The sequence below is a fragment of the Procambarus clarkii genome, chromosome 10 (genome assembly GCF_040958095.1).
Source record: "Procambarus clarkii isolate CNS0578487 chromosome 10, FALCON_Pclarkii_2.0, whole genome shotgun sequence".
Classification (NCBI taxonomy): Eukaryota; Metazoa; Arthropoda; class Malacostraca; order Decapoda; family Cambaridae; genus Procambarus; species Procambarus clarkii.
In genome coordinates this window covers 39,862,049-39,882,048 of record NC_091159.1, presented here as the reverse complement: position 1 = coordinate 39,882,048, position 20,000 = coordinate 39,862,049, and the positions used below count along the sequence as shown (strand labels likewise).

The following is a 20,000-nucleotide window of genomic DNA, read 5'->3' as shown; positions in this document are numbered from 1 at the left end:
CACTTCATGTCAACTGCAGACCCTCCTCCCCCCTCCCTATTCAGCTTAGGCTCAGTCCTCGGCGAGTTGAACGAACACTAAGGTGACGTAGTCGTGTTTACTAGTGTTGTGTGACTATCAGGGGCAGAAAGTTGTAGTGGTCTCGAATTCTTGGGTAATGACTCACTTTGTATATTCCTAGTGAAGGCTCACCACTCACGCCCACACTACTCACTGTCATGATGCTGTGTCACACACTCCTGACACACCCGCCTAGCCGCGGGTGTGTCATATTCATTGTCTTGTTTATGACACATTGAGAATTGTTATAATCAAAGTTAGGCTTACATACCCTGACAGTATTTAAATGGTCAAAGAGAGCCTAGGCTTCATTTGTATTTTTTTTTTTTTTACTAAAATTCATTTAGTGTATGTAAAGTTTGGAACCACCAAATAATGGTAATATGCTGTTCAGTGATGGACGGCACTGTATTTTGATACTGGAATGTATTCACCTAGTTGTAATCACTTAGTTGTACTTGCGGGGGTTGCGCTGGCTCTTTCGGCCCGCCTCTCAACTGTTAATCAATCAACTAATATTTTTTTCCACACACACACACACACACACACACACACACACACACACACACACACACACACACACACATGGGTTCAGGGAGGGTAAATCTTGCCTTACAGGCTTGATAGAATTCTACGATCAGGTGACAAAGATTAAGCAAGAAAGAGAGGGCTGGGCGGACTGCATTTTCTTGGATTGTCGGAAAGCCTTTGACACAGTACCGCATAAGAGGCTGGTACATAAGCTGGAGAGACAGGCAGGTGTAGCTGGTAAGATGCTCCAGTGAATAAGGGAGTATCTAAGCAATAGGAAGCAGAGAGTTACGGTGAGGGGTGAGACCTCCGATTGGCGTGAAGTCACCAGTGGAGTCCCACAGGGCTCTGTACTCGGTCCTATCTTGTTTCTGATATATGTAAATGATCTCCCAGAGGGTATCGATTCATTTCTCTCAATGTTTGCGGACGATGCTAAAATTATGAGAAGGATTAAAACAGAAGAGGACTGTTTGAGGCTTCAAGAAGACCTAGACAAGCTGAAGGAATGGTCGAACAAATGGTTGTTAAAGTTTAACCCAACCAAATGTAATGTAATGAAGATAGGTGTAGGGAGCAGGAGGCCAGATACAAGGTATCATCTGGGAGAGGAAATTCTTCAGGAGTCAGAGAAAGAAAAAGACTTGGGGGTTGATATCACGCCAGACCTGTCTCCTGCAGCACATATCAAGCGGATAACATCAGCGGCATATGCCAGGCTGGCCAACATACGAACGGCATTCAGAAACTTGTGTAAAGAATCATTCAGAACTTTGTATACCACATGTCAGGCCAATCCTGGAGTATGCAGCCCCAGCATGGAGTCCATATCTAGTCAAGGATAAGACTAAACTGGAAAAGGTTCAAAGGTTTGCCACCAGACTAGTACCCGAGCTGAGAGGTATGAGCTACGAGGAGAGACTACGGGAATTAAACCTCACTTCGCTGGAAGACAGAAGAGTTGGGGGGGGGGGGGACATGATCACCACATTCAAGATTCTGAAAGGAATTGATAGGGTAGATAAAGACAGTCTATTTAACACAAGGGGAACGCGTACAAGGGGACACAGGTGGAAGCTGAGTGCCCAAATGAGCCACAGAGATATTAGAAAGAACTTTTTTAGTGTCAGAGTGGTTGACAAATGGAATGCATTAGGAAGTGATGTGGTGGAGGCTGACACCATACACAGTTTCAAGTGTAGATATGATAGAGGCCGATAGGCTCAGGAATCTGTACACCTGTTGATTGACGGTTGAGAGGCGGGACCAAAGAGCCAGAGCTCAACCCCCGCAAACACAACTAGGTGAGTACAACTAGGTGAGTACACACAGGAAGCAGCCCGTAGCATCTATCTAACTTCCAGGAACCTATTTACTGCTAGGTAACAGGGTGAAAAAAATTGCCCATTTGTTTCCGTCATCTCCGGGATCGATCCCCGGTCCATAGGATTACGAATCCCGAGCGCTGTCCACTCAGCCACCAGGCCCCACACACCTAGCCCCAATGTGCATATGTACGTGTGAATGTCTCATTACAGAGAACTGACCCTAGCTTAGCTCATGGAATTTACCATTCATAAATGGGAAGAAATGATAGACAAGGAAATATGGTACGCGGGACTCATATAAACAGATCATTAACTCTGAACCATTAACAGGGTTAATAGTCAGGGTGCGAGAAATCTTGGGTTTACTGAGCTGTTAAGATTGATTGTAACTGTTAATGTAACTCGCGTTAACACATTTGTAACTGACGGGTCTCAGGAAGATAGGTGGACATTGTTGGTGTGTGTGTACTTAGCCCGGACCCATTATACAAAGTGAATATGTTACCAAAGCATACTCTGGTGGTATATTCTGCAGTTGAGTCCGAACTGAATTCACAATAACGTGAACAATGAAAGTACTTTTCAGTTTGAAAATATTGAGCAGTAGCTCTAAGCATTACCAGAGCCACGCACTATACTCACTCCGCACCCACGGCTAAGTGAGCAGTGCGTGTCTTTGTTAATGAGTCGTACGTCAGTTCAATATCATAAAGTGCCTCCATACACACACACACACACACACACACACACACACACACACACACACACACTGATTGATTGGATTAGTCCAATAGGACCAAGCAACGCTCCCAGTTAGACTCTAGACTCGGGGGGGGGGGGGTATTCGCAAAGTGACACAGTTAGCATTGCCGGCATTCTTAACCTCGACCAGTGCTACAGGTGAATTAGTGAAGGAAATGCTACCAGAATATAGGCGATGAGTCACAATAACGTGGCTGAAGTATGTTGACCACTCCACACACTAGAAAATGAAGGGACGATGACGTTTCGGTCCGTCCTGGACGGACCGAAACGTCGGTCATCCCTTCATATTCTAGTGTGGATTGGTCAACATACTACCAGAATACCTAAGAGACTCCATTGGAATTCATGATCGCAAATTCGCGGACGGAGCCGGTCAGTGGGACAATGTTGCCAACTCTCACCCCTCGACCAACTTTTCCAACTGACTGCAAACAGGCCAAATGAGATAGCCCCATAGTGTAGAATATTGCCACAGCATTGCTGGAGGCAGCTTCTGGGAAGGACAAGCGCGTTTCCTAGCTGTGCAAGCTCCTCATGCCGGGGACTTCCTGTTGGCAGTCCCTAATTCCGCCTTGGGCACCCGCCTGGACCATCGGATCCTAAGTAATGGTGTTGCTCTGCACCTTGCCGCCCCTATCTCCACCGAACACCGGTGTATCTGCGGCTATGTACGGGCGGACCAATACGGCAGCCATGGTCTCATCTGTCGTAAGTCACCGGGAAATATTGCCAGACATGAAACAGTCAATGACATCAAGAGAAATTTGGTTACAGCTGGGTGTCCAGCACAAAGGGAACCTCAGTTGTGCAGACCTGACAAGTCACAATCGCCCAGATGGAGTCACCCTGCAGCCATGGAGGGAAGGTAGACAGGTCGTGTGGGACTACACGTGTGCGTCTACATTGGCTGATACCTATCTACCTCACAGTATAGCAGAAGGAGGTGGGGCAGCCACCTTCAGGGAGACCAAAAAACTAACAAGTACAAGGATCTAGAACGTTGTTACAGGTTCGTGCCGATAGACTCTGAAACTCTGGGCGCCTGGGGTAAATGTGCACTTAAGTTCCCAAAGGAGATGGGTGAGGAACTCATTGGCTCAAGACTCAAGACTCAAGAGAGGCCAATTTCCTGCTCTAGCGCTTCAGTGTCGCGATCCAGAGAGGAAATGCTTGCTGTATCTTGGGCACGCACCCAACCTCCGAGGAGCTGGATGAGGTCTTCGAACAGTAATTATTATATGGGTGTGTATTTTCTGCAAACTGTAGCAATGTAATAAAATAAAACAATGTTTAAGGAAAAAAATAGGGGGTGGTAGAAGAAAATATTAGTATTCAGTGAGAATCGACAAGGTCTTCTCTAAATGCTCTTTATTTTCTCCTTCGAGGCCATGGGTCCCTACAATTGCAACGAAGGTGGTACCCCCTATATTATATATATATATATATATATATATATATATATATATATATATATATATATATATATATATATATATATATATATATATATAATTTTTTTTTTTTTTTTTTTTTTTTTTTTTTTCTCGCTTTCTTGAGTTCACTCTCCTCCTCCTGGGACCTGGCTCACTTCCTGCCCTCACCCTCGCCCCTCCTCCCTCCCCCCCCCCATCCCAACCCCCGCCCAAAATCACTTCCCCCACCCCCCCACCCCTTTCCCTCGTCCCCGCCCACATTACACACGCACTCACTGGTAATTTGAGCACTTATAATAATCTATAGTTTCTTCCCCGTGTGTTCTTGTCCTGCTCACTTGGCTACACCAAGCACGTCAGACCAAAGGCCAGTAGCACACGTGTTGTTTATACATGACAGGGAACTGCTGGCGTGACTTACTGGCACATCTCCTGTGCCAGGTGAGTCCACTACGGGCTCGCCATAGCCCGTGCTACTTACAACTGTTTGTTCCCAGTAGCTGAATCTAAAACAGCACCATCGTGGCGTGAGCAGGTGGTCACCCCTGTAGACCAGGCTGTACTAGAGACTCGTCCAGTGTCTAGGCTGACTCTAGGGAGTCATCTTCATAAATACTCATTTATGAAGATATATAAAACGGTGAGCGGAGCGCCAGCACAGTTCACCAGCCACACTCACCTCAGTCACGGGAAGGTGGAGTAGAGACCAAGTCCATGAATGAAATCACCAAGTTGGTTCATACTAGTCCAGGCACGTTATTTATAACATCAATGGCCTGAATAAAAAACAGATTCTCTCTCATTTAAATATGGTGTTGGTTACTGACTCACACTTGGGGGTCCCGGGTTCTATTCTCGACCGGAACTGAAATGACTGGCACGTTTCCTTTCACCTAATGGGACTGTTCGCTTAATAGTAACTAGGTGCCCAGGAGTTAGGCAACTGTTGATTGACTGATTGTTGCCGACGGAGGCGGCTAGTGTATTGTGCACCCCATACTCATCCTGTGAGCGGTAGCGCAAAAAAGAACACAAAAGATCTTTTTCAGACCTCAACGGAGATAAAAGTCTGTAGGATAGATGTAATTGTAAAGACCTCATTTACAATTACAGCTATCCTGCAGACCTTATAATTATACTGTCAGCTAGTTACAAAGACTTCTATCGATACCTATGTATTTACAGTTAATCAATGACTGATTGATTAACTTACCCAGACTTACCTATTTCTTAAAGTGTGCTTCCTCCTTCGACAGTCCAAAATTAACAGAATATGACGCACTCCTAAAATCAATAACTATGAAAGTGTTAAACCTCTCCCTGCAAGATGACCAGTGGGACCAAGCAACGCTCCCAGTTAGACTCGGGGGTATATGTGTTCACAAGGCGACACAGTTAACATTGCTGGCATTCTTATCCTCGACCAGTGCTACAGGTGAATTAGTGAAAGAGATACTACCAGAATACCTAAGAGACTCCATTGGGATTCATGATCCCAAATTTTCGGAAGGAGCCGGCTAGTGGGACAATCTTGCCAACTTTCACCCTCGACCAACTTTTCCAAACGACTGCAAACAGGTCAAATAGTTATAGCCCCATAGTGGAGAACATCGCCACAGCATTGCTGGAAGCAGCTTCTGGAAAGGAGAAAGTACGCTTTCTAGCTGTGCAAGCTCCCCATGCTGGACACTTCCTGTTGACTATCCCTAATTCCGCCCTGGGCCATCGGACCCTAAGTATTGGTGTGGCTCTGCGCCTTGCCGCTCCTATCTCCACCGAACACCGGTGTGTTTGCGGCTATGCACGGGCGGACCAATACGGCAGCCATGGTCTCATCTGTCGTAAGACACAGGGAAAGATCACAGAGTAAGTCCCCGTATACGTGTGCGTCTACATTGGCTGATACCTATCTACCTCACAGTAAAGCTGAAGGAGGCGGGGCGGCCAACTTCAGGGAGACCCACAAAACTAACAAGTACAGGGACCTAGAACGTTGTTACAGGTTCTGAGACCCTGGGCACCTGGGGTAAATGTGCATTTAAGTTCCCGAAGGAGGTGGGTGAGGAACTCGTTAAGCAAATAAGAGACTCAGAGCGGCCAGTTTTCTGTTCCAGCGCCTCAGTGCCGTGATCCAGAGAAGAAATTCTTGCTGAATCTTTGGCACGCACCCAACCTCCGAGAAGCTGGATGAGGTCTTTGAACAGTGATTGTTATATGTGTGTGTGTTTTCTGTAAATTGTAACACAATATAATAAAATTAATTAAAAAAAGATTAGAGGTGATAGAAGATATAGGCCTTGAAGGCCTTGCATAGAAGGCCTTGCATAGTAGGCTGAGAAGTGCGTTCTGGCTACTAGGTACGACATATATATATATATATATATATATATATATATATATATATATATATATATATATATATATATATATATATATATATATATATATATAATAAGAAAGGACTTCTCTCATGAAATGTTCAAACCTAGACTAACAGGAGCAATGAAACTCCTTGACAAGACCACTACTCTGACCATATGGCTACTAGACTGTTAAAAGTCATTGGAATATATTATTCCAATTCTGATATAATCCGTTTGTATGTTTGTGCAAGTTTATGATAGATAGATAGATCAAATAAAAAATAATAATGTATATTCAGGTCAAAGTACAAACATAGAACATGAGTTACAAACATAATGTTGGATAATAGAGAGAGCTAGTACATACAGTGCCTGATGCCACTAATACGCACAGCGTTTCGGGCATGTATTGGACATTTAGACATACATTTATATGTACACGCGACACGCGTTCCCGGGATATAGGACACGACAAAACGCATCCTATATCCCAGAAGTAGTCCCTTACCCCGACAGATACTGTGCCAGTAACCAGTGCTGAACACCCACCTGCCAGTCCGCAGAGACCATTAACCCTGGTACCCGTTATCATCGGACCCGGTCATGAGCCATAACACAACAACACACACACATATATAATATAAAAGTTACATTTCAGTTTGTCTTAGACGTTATTAAGTTGTTATATATATATATATATATATATATATATATATATATATATATATATATATATATATATATATATATATATATATATATATATATATATATATATATATATATATATATATATATAAATTATATATATACTGGAAAAATATAGTTAGACTCCTAGCATACAGACCGAGGAGGGCATGGATGAGGGCGTGGAGAAGGGCGCGGGAGAGGACTTGGTGGCCGCGGGAGGGTAACGGGTGAGCTGGCGTCCACCGCGCCATGTCGTCCACTTGTGGCGTCCAGCTGGAACTCCACACCTGTGTCATCCCATCTTACTGGACTGCTGTTGCTGCTACTGCTGACATCCTGCGCGCGCATGCTTAGCCCCGCCTCCTCGGCCACTTAGCCCCGCCTCCTCGGCCACTTAGCCCCGCCTCCTCGGCCACTTAGCCCCGCCTCCTCGGCCACTTAGCCTCGCCTCCTCGGCCACTTAGCCCCGCCTCCTCGGCCACTTAGCCCCGCCTCCTCGGCCACTTAGCCTCGCCTCCTTGGCCACTTAGCCCCGCCTGCCCTGCCACTTAGCCCCGCCTCCTCGGCCACTTAGCCCCGCCTCCTCGGCCACTTAGCCCCACCTCCTCGGCCCCTTAGCCTCGCCTCCTCGGCCACTTAGCCCCGCCTCCTCGGCCACTTAGCCTCGCCTCCTCGGCCACTTAGCCCCGCCTCCTCGGCCACTTAGCCCCACCTCCTCGGCCCCTTAGCCTCGCCTCCTCGGCCACTTAGCCCCCCCTCCTCGGCCACTTAGCCTCGCCTCCTCGGCCACTTAGCCCCACCTGCCCTGCCACTTAGCCCCGCCTCCTCGGCCACTTTGAACCATTCTCTCTATAACATATTTACCTGAGGGCCACTAACCCTAGTGGCCTCGATGATGACAGGAAGCCGGCGGTTTGTGTCGAAGGTCCCCCCATTTGCTTTGATTTAAAGGTTAACAAAGTTTTGTCATTTATTCGACGGGTAGGCGGTTCCATTTGTTTATAACCCTGTGGGTGGAAAATCATCTCCTGTTCCCTGTACTACATTGTACTCACCTAGTTGTGCTTGCGGGGGCTGAGCTTTGGCTCTTCGGTCCCGCCTCTCAACCGTCAATCACCTGGTGTACAGATTCTGGAGGTTATTGGGCTCCAGAATACAGCCAGTGTATGCATACAGTACATGTTAGGCTTATATAAAAGATCCCCACCACCCACAAGGTCGAACTTCAGACCTTCCCCCCCCCCCCGAGGATGCAACCCATCAACAAGCAGACTAATTATTGGGTACGTATTTACAGCTAGGTGAACAGGTGCATTAGGTGATAGGAAACGCGCCCAACCATTTATCAAATCAAAATCAAAATGTTTATTCAGGTAAAAGTGCATACATAGAAGATTAGCTACAAACATAATGTTGGCTTTATAGATAGAACTAGTACGTATAATACCTAAAGCCAGCCATACCCATACCTAAATATGCACAGCGTTTTGGGTAATTTCTGTCCTTCCCGGGATTCGAATCTGGAATTCCCGATTGTGAGTCGAGAGCGAACCCAACTGTACTACAGGGATCCTACTGACAACCTCCATGTGTCTCTTGTTATCTCTCTCTCTCTCTCTCTCTCTCTCTCTCTCTCTCTCTCTCTCTCTCTCTCTCTCTCTCTCTCTCTCTCTCTCTCTCTCTCTCTCTCTCTCTCTCTCTCTCTCTCTGTTATAAAAATAATAGAATTGTCTACCGTTGGCGAGTGGGTCGCCTGTCAGTAAAAGCCTAGTAGAATGAATCCAAACTATAATAATTACCCATTTGCTTTGAGACGGGCGGAGCTTGAGAAAGGGGCGGGGCTATAGGAAGCCTTTGAAGCTGTAGGAGGACTGTCTCTTTAATACTGCTACAGACAAAAAAGGAATATCAGAAAATTTGTGTTAATTTTCCCGAGGTGAGTGAATAATGACATGTATTACCATTAGAGAAAATTGCCTTGAAATTTTAATTTTCAAAAAAAGCTAGTGTAGCAGGCCAGCAGTGACCAGAATAGTAGTCGTGGGGGTCAGAATGTAACCGTGGCACGTCGTTCCCTCTTGAATTCTGGCGACCCTGACCAGCCTATGTCCGTCCCGTATCCCAAACCATTCCCCGTGCAAAATTGGGTGAAGTTAGCTCCAAACATTTAAGTTCCAACCTTATACAAACAGACAGATCTTCTCTCTTACATAGATAGGTCGGCTTGGGTCGACCTGGCTCCCAACACTTAAATGACACAACCTTTTGGGGTCTTCTAAGTTCCCCATTTCTTTTCTGCATTAGTAGCCTAGCACCTGGCTATTTCTGTAAACTGAATGCTAGCAAATAAAGACTTGTACTGATTAATTTATTTAATTGTAACGATTAACATGAGCTGAGTACGCACTTGTATAGCTTTGTAAATATTGCAAAACCGAGAACGCCATCAATTGTGTTGAAATTTTGTTGTGTTGACTATAATGGCTGCAATGTTTACTGGTTGCTAAGGGTAATCCTGGGAGCCGGTGACACCATCAGTGACACCATCAGTGACACCATCACTGACACCATCACTGACACCATCAGTGGCACCATCAGTGACACCATCACTGACACCATCAGTGACACCATCAGTGACACCATCAGTGACACCATCAGTGACACCATCACTGACACCATCACTGACACCATCAGTGACACCATCACTGACACCATCAGTGACACCATCACTGACACCACTGACACCATCACTGACACCATCACTGACACCATCAGTGACACCATCACTGACACCATCACTGACACCATCAGTGACACCATCACTGACACCATCACTGACACCATCACTGACACCATCAGTGACACCATCACTGACACCATCAGTGACACCATCACTGACACCATCACTGACACCATCACTGACACCATCACTGACACCATCACTGACACCATCAGTGACACCATCAGTGACACCATCACTGACACCATCAGTGACACCATCACTGACACCATCACTGACACCATCACTGACACCATCACTGACACCATCACTGACACCATCAGTGACACCATCAGTGACACCATCACTGACACCATCACTGACACCATCACTGACACCATCAGTCACACCATCACTGACACCATCAGTCACACCATCACTGACACCATCACTGACACCATCACTGACACCATCACTGACACCATCAGTGACACCATCACTGACACCATCAGTGACACCATCACTGACACCATCACTGACACCATCACTGACACCATCAGTGACACCATCACTGACACCATCAGTGGCACCATCAGTGGCACCATCACTGACACCATCACTGACACCATCAGTGACACCATCAGTGACACCATCAGTGGCACCATCAGTGGCACCATCACTGACACCACTGACACCATCACTGACATCATCACTGACACCATCACTGACACCATCAGTGGCACCATCAGTGGCACCATCAGTGACACCATCACTGACACCATCACTGACACCATCACTGACACCATCAGTGGCACCATCAGTGACACCATCACTGACACCATCAGTGACACCATCAGTGACACCATCAGTGACACCATCACTGACACCATCAGTGGCACCATCAGTGACACCATCACTGACACCAGTTATTGGTGGCAGTTACTGACATGAGGGTAGTGGCTGGTGTGATAGTGAGGGTTGTGACATGCGATAGTGAGGGTGGTGGTAGGTGTGATAGTGAGGGTAGTGGTAGGTGTGATAGTGAGGGTTGTGACATGCGATAGTGAGGGTGGTGGTAGGTGTGATAGTGAGGGCGGTGACACGTACTCACCTAGTTGTGCTTGCGGGGGTTGAGCTCTGGCTCTTTGGTCCCGCCTCTCAACTGTCAATCAACTGGTGTACAGGTTCCTGAGCCTACTGGGCTCTGTGGGAACCGACCTGTGAAATTTATATATATTTAATTTATATGAATTTATATAGAATTTATATTTACGTTAATTTATATTTTTCGATAGCAATTTGTATGATGTTAAGTGGACTGTATTTCTGCAATAATCTCACAAATCGATCCACTACACATTATGGGGGGGGGGTTATATTGAATTTATATATATGCAGCCAATCAAACTACAGTATTAAACTACATATATTTGTATACACTGAGAAGGTTCCTTATCTTATTATACAGCAGGCTTAGTCCACCAGATGTAACTAGGTTATAGACACCAAATTATCCTCTGTGAGGCAGCTTCCATCACCCAGTAACTGATTTACTGATACACAAACTTGCTTCCTCTTCTTGACCTGTCAAAGGGCGCTAGCTATAAAGCCAGAATCCTAATATATGACAGCTATATCAGAGAAAACACTGTATAATGAATCATAAAGACCAAGGCTTAATTACCTTTTTTTAAGAGGCTGTTCGCATTCTAACCGGTTTGCCCTATCTACTGACATTAATGGCCAAAAATGATTAGATAAACGGGTTTCGGTAGAACACTTTCCTTGTATTTGTTGACAGCGTGTTGATGATGGAAGACCTTTGGTTTCCATAACACTTCGTCCAAGAGAAATTAACAGGAGCCGAATTTGCTCCCTGCGCCTCAGGTCTAACAACAATGGCTGACCACTCCCTCACCACTGATGCTACTGGCCTACTTTGTCCAGATGTCAGTAAGTGATAGTAAGTGATTTACTCTATTTTAATACTGATAATTAAATTAATTCAAATGAGATGTTTTATAATGGTAAAAGTCCAAAGACTAATGTATTTAAGAATAATTCCCAGCAGAATAGCTGGTGAATTTATAATTGTATGTGGCAATGATATCCCGTTTTCTATTGACGGAAAATTCCACTACAAGCTACATTTTCTATGGGTAACTTGTGTATACAATGCAGCAATATTATCTGCAATTGCACTGATATTATTAAATGGTGTCGGATTTTCCGACAGGCTCTATCATATCTACATTTAAAACTGTGTATGGAGTCAGCCTCCACCACATCACTGCCTAATGCATTCCATCTGTTAACTACTCTGACACTGAAAAAGTTCCTCCTGACGTCCCAGTGGCTCATGTGGGTACTCAGTTTCCCCCTGTGTCCCCTTGTTCGCGTACCACCACACGTGCGATAGTGAGGATGGTGGTAGGTGTGATAGTGAGGGTGGTGACAGGTGTGATTGTGAGTCGTGACAGGTGTGATAGTGAGGGTGGTGGTAGGTGTGATAGTGAGTGTTGTGGCAGGTGTGATAGTGAGTGTGGTGTAAGGTGCGATAGTGAGGGTGGTGGCAGGTGTGATAGGGTGGTGTCAGGTGTAATAGTGAGGGTGGTGGCAGATGTGATAGTGAGGGTGGTGGCAGGTGTGATAGTAAGGATGGTGGCAGGTGTGATAGTGAGGGTGGTGGCAGGTGTGATAGTGAGGGTGGTGACAGGTGTGATAGTGAGGGTGGTGGCAGGTGTGATAGTGAGGGTGGTGGCAGGTGTGATAGTGAGGGTGGTGGCAGGTGTGATAGTGAGGGTGGTGGCAGGTGTGATAGTGAGGGTGGTGGCAGGTGTGATAGTGAGGGTGGTGGCAGGTGTGATAGTGAGGGTGGTGGCAGGTGTGATAGTGAGGGTGGTCGCAGTTGTGATAGTGAGGGTGGTGGCAGTTGTGATAGTGAGGGTGGTGGCAGGTGTGAGAGTGAGGGTGGTGGCAGGTGTGATAGTGAGGGTGGTGGCAGATGTGATAGTGAGGGTGGTGGCAGGTGTGATAGTAAGGATGGTGGCAGGTGTGATAGTGAGGGTGGTGGCAGGTGTGATAGTGAGGGTGGTGACAGGTGTGATAGTGAGGGTGGTGGCAGGTGTGATAGTGAGGGTGGTGGCAGGTGTGATAGTGAGGGTGGTGGCAGGTGTGATAGTGAGGGTGGTGGCAGGTGTGATAGTGAGGGTGGTGGCAGGTGTGATAGTGAGGGTGGTGGCAGGTGTGATAGTGAGGGTGGTGGCAGGTGTGATAGTGAGGGTGGTGGCAGGTGTGATAGTGAGGGTGGTGGCAGGTGTGATAGTGAAGGTGGTGGCAGGTGTGATAGTGAGGGTGGTGGCAGGTGTGATAGTGAGGGTGGTGGCAGCAGTAATGGCCCAGGGGATTGTCACCAACGCTACACACAGACACACTATGATGTATTGACGTTGCCGAATTCTTTTCAACACTGGAGAAATGCAACAATAAACAAATCTATTCAACTTCACATATTTCTCAAAGAAATATTGTTATTACTGGTACTGAGGGCGGGAGGTGCGCGCGGGGTCCCGTCAACTCTGCCCCAGCGGGCAGTGATCAGTTTTTTATTTATAACATATTCGCTGTTCAGAGTGTTTTCAAACATTATATATATATTTTTATAAATGTGTATATATTCTCGTTTTTTATATAAATATATTTTTTCAGTCACGCAGTTGAAAACTGGCAGCCATTAACACGTGATTATTGACCAACCTGTTTAACTGCTGATGTCCGCCATGTATAAACTTGAAAACAATTGTTTGCTTTTGTTTATTTTGTAAAAATTACTTCTGTTTCAATTTCTGCTATTCCATCCATCATGTAATTATTATTATCATTCTTTGTTTTCATTTTTTCCCCTATTTCAATTCAATTTATGCTTTGATCTCAATTAGTTTTAACTTTTAGTCTTAAGTGTTTTTCCCACATATTGCCCGGAACGCTGCGCGTATTAGTGGCTTTAGGCATAGTATGTATTCCCTCTGTCTTCAGATCCAACATTCTCTTTGTAACTCTTCTTTATGTATGTACTTTACCTGAATAAACATTTATTATTATTTCTTTATTTATTATTTACGTATAACCAGCGGGTTTATATATAGTGATGACTGACTATAATGCGTTCATGTATAGTGTGTATATGTATATACAGTGAACCACAGATCCCACAAAAAGGCACAGATTTCTACAAAAAAGACAGATCTCAAAAAAAGGCACAGATCCTCACAAAAAAACAAAGATCCCAACAAAAAGGCACAGATCTCCACAAAAAAGGCACATATCTTCACAAAAAGTCTCAGATCTCCACAAAAAAGCACAGATCCCCACAAAAAAGGAACAGATCCCCGTATAAAGGGCACAAACCCCCTCCATAAAAGGCTCAGATCCCCACATAAACCACATAAAATACCCGTACCCCCACATAAAAGGCACAGACATAGGCTTCCGTCAGTCTCAGGAGACTATGGAGTGGCGCTCTGGTTGTCGGTCTGGAATGGCCTCTCCAGAGTGCAAAGCCAGGGTAGGTTGATACGAAGAAGCTGTCACCCATGCAGCAGGTTCCCCCCCCCCTTTTCCACGGCGCCGAAAGTCTCCAATGGAAAGACAAACGCCAATACGACTGGTTCCAGCGCCGTCGCAGGAACTGTATAAGCTCCGGAGTTGACCTCGAAGTTGGTAAAAGAAGGCACAGGGACTCCAACCCCGGAGACCGCCGTGGTCGGGGCCGGAGAAGAACCACCCCATCAAGGGTATGAACGACCCCAGCCTCCTGCAGCAGAGCCTGGGGAGCCGCACGAGCCCCGGGAGGTGGACGTCCCGGTCCCGCACCTACGGGTTCCTGACAGAGCTCGTCACAGCTCTCTGTCACCCGAGGCCGGCTTCCTTCAAGACTAAGCAGAAGGAAGAGTGATAATTATTAAATACAACAATCATTATAATAATAATAATATAATTCATTAATAATTATCACTCTTCCTTCTGCTTGGTTACAGACCCCCACATAAAAGACACAGATCCCCACATAAAAGACACAGACCCCCACATAAAAGACACAGACCCCCACATAAAAGACACAGACCCCCACATAAAAGACACAGACCCCCACATAAAAGACACAGATCCCACATAAAAGACACAGATCCCCAATAAAAGACACAGATCCCCACATAAAAGACACAGATCCCCACATAAAAGACACAGATCCCCACATAAAAGACACAGATCCCCACATAAAAGACACAGATCCCCACATAAAAGACACAGATCCCCACATAAAAGAAACAGATCCCCACATAAGACACAGATCCCTACATAAAAGACACAGACCCACACATAAAATACACAGATCCCCTACATAAAAGACACAGATCCCCACATAAAAGGCACAGACCCCCACATAAAATACACAGATCCCCTACATAAAAGGCACAGACCCCCACATAAAATACACAGATCCCCTACATAAAAGGCACAGACCCCCACATAAAATACACAGATCCCCTACATAAAAGACACAGACCCCCACATAAAATACACTATGCGTGCTAGTGGCTTGACAAGAATGTTAATTCAACATATTTTCTATATTCTCTGTCAATCCCCAATGTAACTTCTTGTATATATAAATAAATAAATAAATAAACAAACATAAAAGACGCAGACCCCCCCCACATAAAAGACACAGAACCCCACAAAAAAGGCACTGTTTTTTACATTCCTTATTATGGTTGCATCATCTGCAAACATTGACGTTTAAGAGCTCACTCCCCTTGGGTAGATCATTAACATAATTTAGGAAGAGTAGTGGTCCCAGAGCCCCAGCCGATTGATTGATTGATTGATAAAGATTAAGCCACCCAAAAGGTGGCACGGGCATGAATAGCCCGTAAGTGGTGGCCCTTTTGAGCCATTACCAGTATCAAGAGCTGATACTGGAGATCTGTGGAGGTGCGACTGCACCCTGCGTGACGGGAGATGTCTCCCGTAGCCCCAGCCATGAGGGACTCCACTTGAGGTCACCACCTCCAGCTGGTGACCTCGCCCCTCCCTGACTGTGACTCCCTGTCTGTCCCTCAGGCACTCCCTTACCCAGTTTAGTGTCTGCTCAATTATTCAGTTCACTTCCCTGTTATTATGAATTATTATTATTCCAGCTTGCATCTCCATCTTGTCAAGAAAATGCAGTCTGTAATGACGATAGAGGAAATTAGGTCGGGAGACAGTGATTAGACAACCAACGGTTAGAAAGGCGGGGGCCAAGAGTTAATAGCTGGATGGTTCAGGCACAAAAAAATAGTAAATACCAGTAGGCCTCCAAGTTAATTTAAGCCTATATGAGTTTAACTGAGAAAATAAGTAGAAAGCTGTTGAAAGCTGTCGTAATTCTGGATGAAGGGGCTGGAATCTTAGCAGCAAAGCTGTCTGCCCTTAGATATGCCTGTTTAAGCCTGTGTCTAGTTTATTTTTCTCTATTAGGAAATTGAAAAAATCATATTTGCATGACTCACGATTAATTTAATATAATCTTTAAGACCAAGTGTTGCATGATCTCCGGGACGCAGAGCGCCATCCCAGCAGGTTCTTGTCGGGCCTTGATGCTCCTTTGTCTGGAGCGGGCGAGACGGCCGCGACCCTTGAGGTGTTTATGGCCACGGTGAAGAAACGTCAGAGATATTGGCCGTGTTTCTTAATTTTTCCGTTTTCGAAGTCCAGTTTGTGTTGCTCTGTGCCCAGTCTAGGTTTTCCTTGTGAACAGTTTAGTTCCCCCGTTAGTCCCAGATATTTATTTACCATTTTGTGGGTTAATTAGTTGTGTTTTATATTTGTTTGGGAAGAATGAGAAGTTTGGAGTAGGAGGAGCGTCGTCTGCAGCCTTGGGGACCTTACTGTAGGAGCAGGTGAGTGGGGCTCTCTCTCTCACCCGTCTCTTGGTACACATTATACAATACCCGATTTATTCTCTTTGGAAGAGGAAGTTAGTGTGGAAGGTCGTTAAAATTTTGCCTAAAATTGTGTACAGTTTGAGCTGTGGTGGTTGCCCACTTGTGAACACGCCAAGTTGGCTTTGCAAGAATGTATTACTTAATCACCAAATTCTCTACTGATAACCCATTATACTTTGTATATTAAAATAAAATAAAATACTTATCTACACAGTTTGCACCCATCTGACCCACCTAATAATTACCTTTCCTTACCTTGCACTTACGAATAAATGAATAAATCCACAAGGGTCGTGATGAGGGCTCGAACTTACGTCCAGGGATGATCCCAGACGTGCCTTAATCGACTGCGCAGCGACATGGATATAAGAATTGCAACTTACCATTAAAACTAATAATAAATTTACCTGATTTACCTGAGGGCCTAGTTTTACCCTAGTGGCCTCAACGAGGATAGGAAGCCGGCAGCGTGTCGAAGGTCCCCCATGTGCCTAGATGATCTTTTCTAGATATATTTTAAAGTTCGGCACAGTTTTGGCGCTTAATATATACCTTGCATAGTGGTCTGTGAAATTTTGATGGGGGGATTAATTTTATTTTGGTCAGGACCCAGATAAATTATTTTTTCTGGGCGGGATCCCTCAGTATCTTCCCAAGCTTAGCTCTAGTTGCACTGTGCTGTAGCTCTGCTTGCCAAGACCCCTGAGACCCACCGAGCTGTAGCTTAGCTTGCCAGGCCCCCTGAGACCCACCAAGCTGTAGCTCGGCTTGCCAGGCCCTCTGAGACCCACTGAGCTGTAGCTTAGCTTGCCAGGCCCCCTGAGACCCACTGAGCTGTAGCTTAGCTTGCCAGGCCCCCTGAGACCCACCGAGCTGTAGCTTAGCTTGCCAGGCCCCCTGAGACCCACCGAGCTGTAGCTTAGCTTGCCAGGCCCCCTGAGACCCACCGAGCTGTAGCTTAGCTTGCCAGGCCCCCTGAGACCCACCGTGCTGTAGCTCAGCTTGCCAGGCCCCCTGAGACCCACCGAGCTGTAGCTCGGCTTGCCAGGCAACCTGAGACCCACCGAGCTGTAGCTTAGCTTGCCAGGCCCCCTGAGACCCACCAAGCTGTAGCTTAGCTTGCCAGGCCCCCTGAGACCCACCAAGCTGTAGCTCGGCTTGCCAGGCCCCCTGAGACCCACCAAGCTGTAGCTCGGCTTGCCAGGCCCCCTGAGACCCACCAAGCTGTAGCTCGGCTTGCCAGGCCCCCTGAGACCCACCAAGCTGTAGCTCGGCTTGCCAGGCCCCCTGAGACCCACCAAGCTGTAGCTCGGCTTGCCAGGCCCCCTGAGACCCACCAAGCTGTAGCTCGGCTTGCCAGGCCCCCTGAGACCCACCAAGCTGTTGCTTGGCTTGCCAGGAACCCCCCCCCCCCTAGACCCACCAAGCTGTAGCTTAGCTTGCCAGGACCCCCCTTCCCCCCCAAGACCATTCGTTGCCTTCCAGGAATCAGGACCAGAATCTCACTTTACGGGGCAAGAGGATCAGGAATTCAGAGATCAACCACAATTTGGGAAAACTCGCCTGAAAGCATAGGTTGTGCAGAATGTCAAACCTGTAATAATATGTGCAGAATCTTGTTTATATGATGAGTAGGATTTAGCTCTAGAAGTAAGTGTCTCATCCTAGGAAAAAAGACATCATATACTGTACACTCAAAACCTTGCATTGCCATGAATGGCTTTTACAGTATTTTTAAATTAATATACTGTACAGTGTTGTCATGAGATTTTGAAGTCAATCTGTCAAAAGATCACTCCTACAGTGTGCTAAGTTGTACTTTGACCAAAGACGTAATTTACCTGAATTTACCTGAAGCCCATTAACACCGGTGGCCTTGACGAGGACAGGAAGCAGGTGGATTGTTTAAGGTCCCCCATTTGCCGTGATGATCTTTTCCAGTTAGATTTTAAAATTTAACAGTTTTAACATTTACAGCTTCAGCGGGTAGGCAGTTCCATGGGTTTATAACCTTGTGTGGGGAAAAAAGCATTTCCTGTTCTCAGTCGACCATTGTGGCTTGTTGAGCTTGAAACTGTTGCTCCGTGTCTGTTACATCTGACTTTTTAAAGAAATTTTCAGGTTCAACTTCCTCCAAATTCTTCAGTACAGTATTTTAAAAGTTTCAAAGAGAAGAATGGAGCAAACCCTGTCATGCCTGGTTTGCAGTGTTGTTAGCCCTGTGGTCCTCAACCATTCCTGATATGAGAGTTAGCACGGCTCTGGAATTATTTTTGCTGCTCAGTATCATGACTTATGATCAACATTTAATGACCAAGTCAGATCACTAACGGCCTGCTAATCTGTTAATCTTGTATGTAATTGTGGTGGCTCACATGTTTCGGTGTACTTTGAGATTCCCAACAAAGAGCAGCTACCTTGTCACTGTTTGAGAACATAAGAACATAAGAATAAAAGTAACTGCAGGAGGCCTATTGGCCCATATGCGGTGGCTCCTAATTATAATTACCCAATCCCACTCATATACATATCCAACCCATGTTTGAAACAATTGAGGGACCCCACCTCCACCACGTTACACGGTAATTAATTCCACAAATCAACAACCCTGTTACCGAGCTTGCCAGGCCCCCTGAGACCCACCGAGCTGTAGCTTAGCTTGCCAGGCCCCCTGAGACCCACCGAGCTGTAGCTTAGCTTGCCAGGCCCCCTGAGACCCACCGAGCTGTAGCTTAGCTTGCCAGGCCCCCTGAGACCCACCGTGCTGTAGCTCAGCTTGCCAGGCCCCCTGAGACCCACCGAGCTGTAGCTCGGCTTGCCAGGCAACCTGAGACCCACCGAGCTGTAGCTTAGCTTGCCAGGCCCCCTGAGACCCACCAAGCTGTAGCTTAGCTTGCCAGGCCCCCTGAGACCCACCAAGCTGTAGCTCGGCTTGCCAGGCCCCCTGAGACCCACCAAGCTGTAGCTCGGCTTGCCAGGCCCCCTGAGACCCACCAAGCTGTAGCTCGGCTTGCCAGGCCCCCTGAGACCCACCAAGCTGTAGCTCGGCTTGCCAGGCCCCCTGAGACCCACCAAGCTGTAGCTCGGCTTGCCAGGCCCCCTGAGACCCACCAAGCTGTAGCTCG

The 20,000-nt window shown here is 46.4% G+C and overlaps 4 protein-coding genes across 5 annotated transcripts in view; 2 read left to right on the top strand and 2 right to left on the bottom strand.

The window, feature by feature from the left end:
* LOC123745520 (uncharacterized) overlaps positions 1–7,507 on the bottom strand; it is an 88,674-nt gene extending 81,167 nt beyond the window's left edge. Inside the window, exon 1 of the mRNA XM_069321907.1 lies at positions 7,328–7,507. Within this exon, the coding sequence (XP_069178008.1) occupies positions 7,328–7,466 (139 nt within the window). The 5' untranslated portion in view covers positions 7,467–7,507. The remainder of the gene's footprint in view (positions 1–7,327) is intronic.
* Positions 7,508–8,065: 558 nt separating this feature from the next.
* On the top strand, positions 8,066–10,840 carry LOC138363315 (fap1 adhesin-like). Its single transcript, XM_069322335.1, has 2 exons — positions 8,066–8,082; positions 9,679–10,840. The coding sequence occupies exons 1-2, from the start codon at positions 8,066–8,068 to the stop codon at positions 10,838–10,840; spliced, it is 1,179 nt and encodes a 392-aa protein (XP_069178436.1).
* Positions 10,841–16,556: 5,716 nt separating this feature from the next.
* The window catches only part of LOC123750658 (3'-5' ssDNA/RNA exonuclease TatD), a 22,812-nt gene continuing 19,368 nt past the window's right edge, over positions 16,557–20,000 (top strand). The window contains exon 1 of one of the 2 annotated variants that reach the window (XM_069321905.1): positions 16,557–16,830. The gene's annotated coding sequence lies outside the window, so the exon portion shown is untranslated. The remainder of the gene's footprint in view (positions 16,831–20,000) is intronic. The other variant, XM_045732758.2, reaches the window with a different exon arrangement.
* The window catches only part of LOC123750659 (collagen alpha-1(X) chain-like), a 2,605-nt gene continuing 121 nt past the window's right edge, over positions 17,517–20,000 (bottom strand). The window contains exons 1-3 of the mRNA XM_069322334.1: positions 19,519–20,000; positions 18,439–18,539; positions 17,517–18,201 (exon numbers count right to left, since the gene is read on the bottom strand). The exon at positions 19,519–20,000 is cut by the window's right edge and continues 121 nt beyond it. Coding sequence (XP_069178435.1) covers positions 17,517–18,201; positions 18,439–18,539; positions 19,519–20,000 — 1,268 coding nt within the window. The remainder of the gene's footprint in view (positions 18,202–18,438; positions 18,540–19,518) is intronic.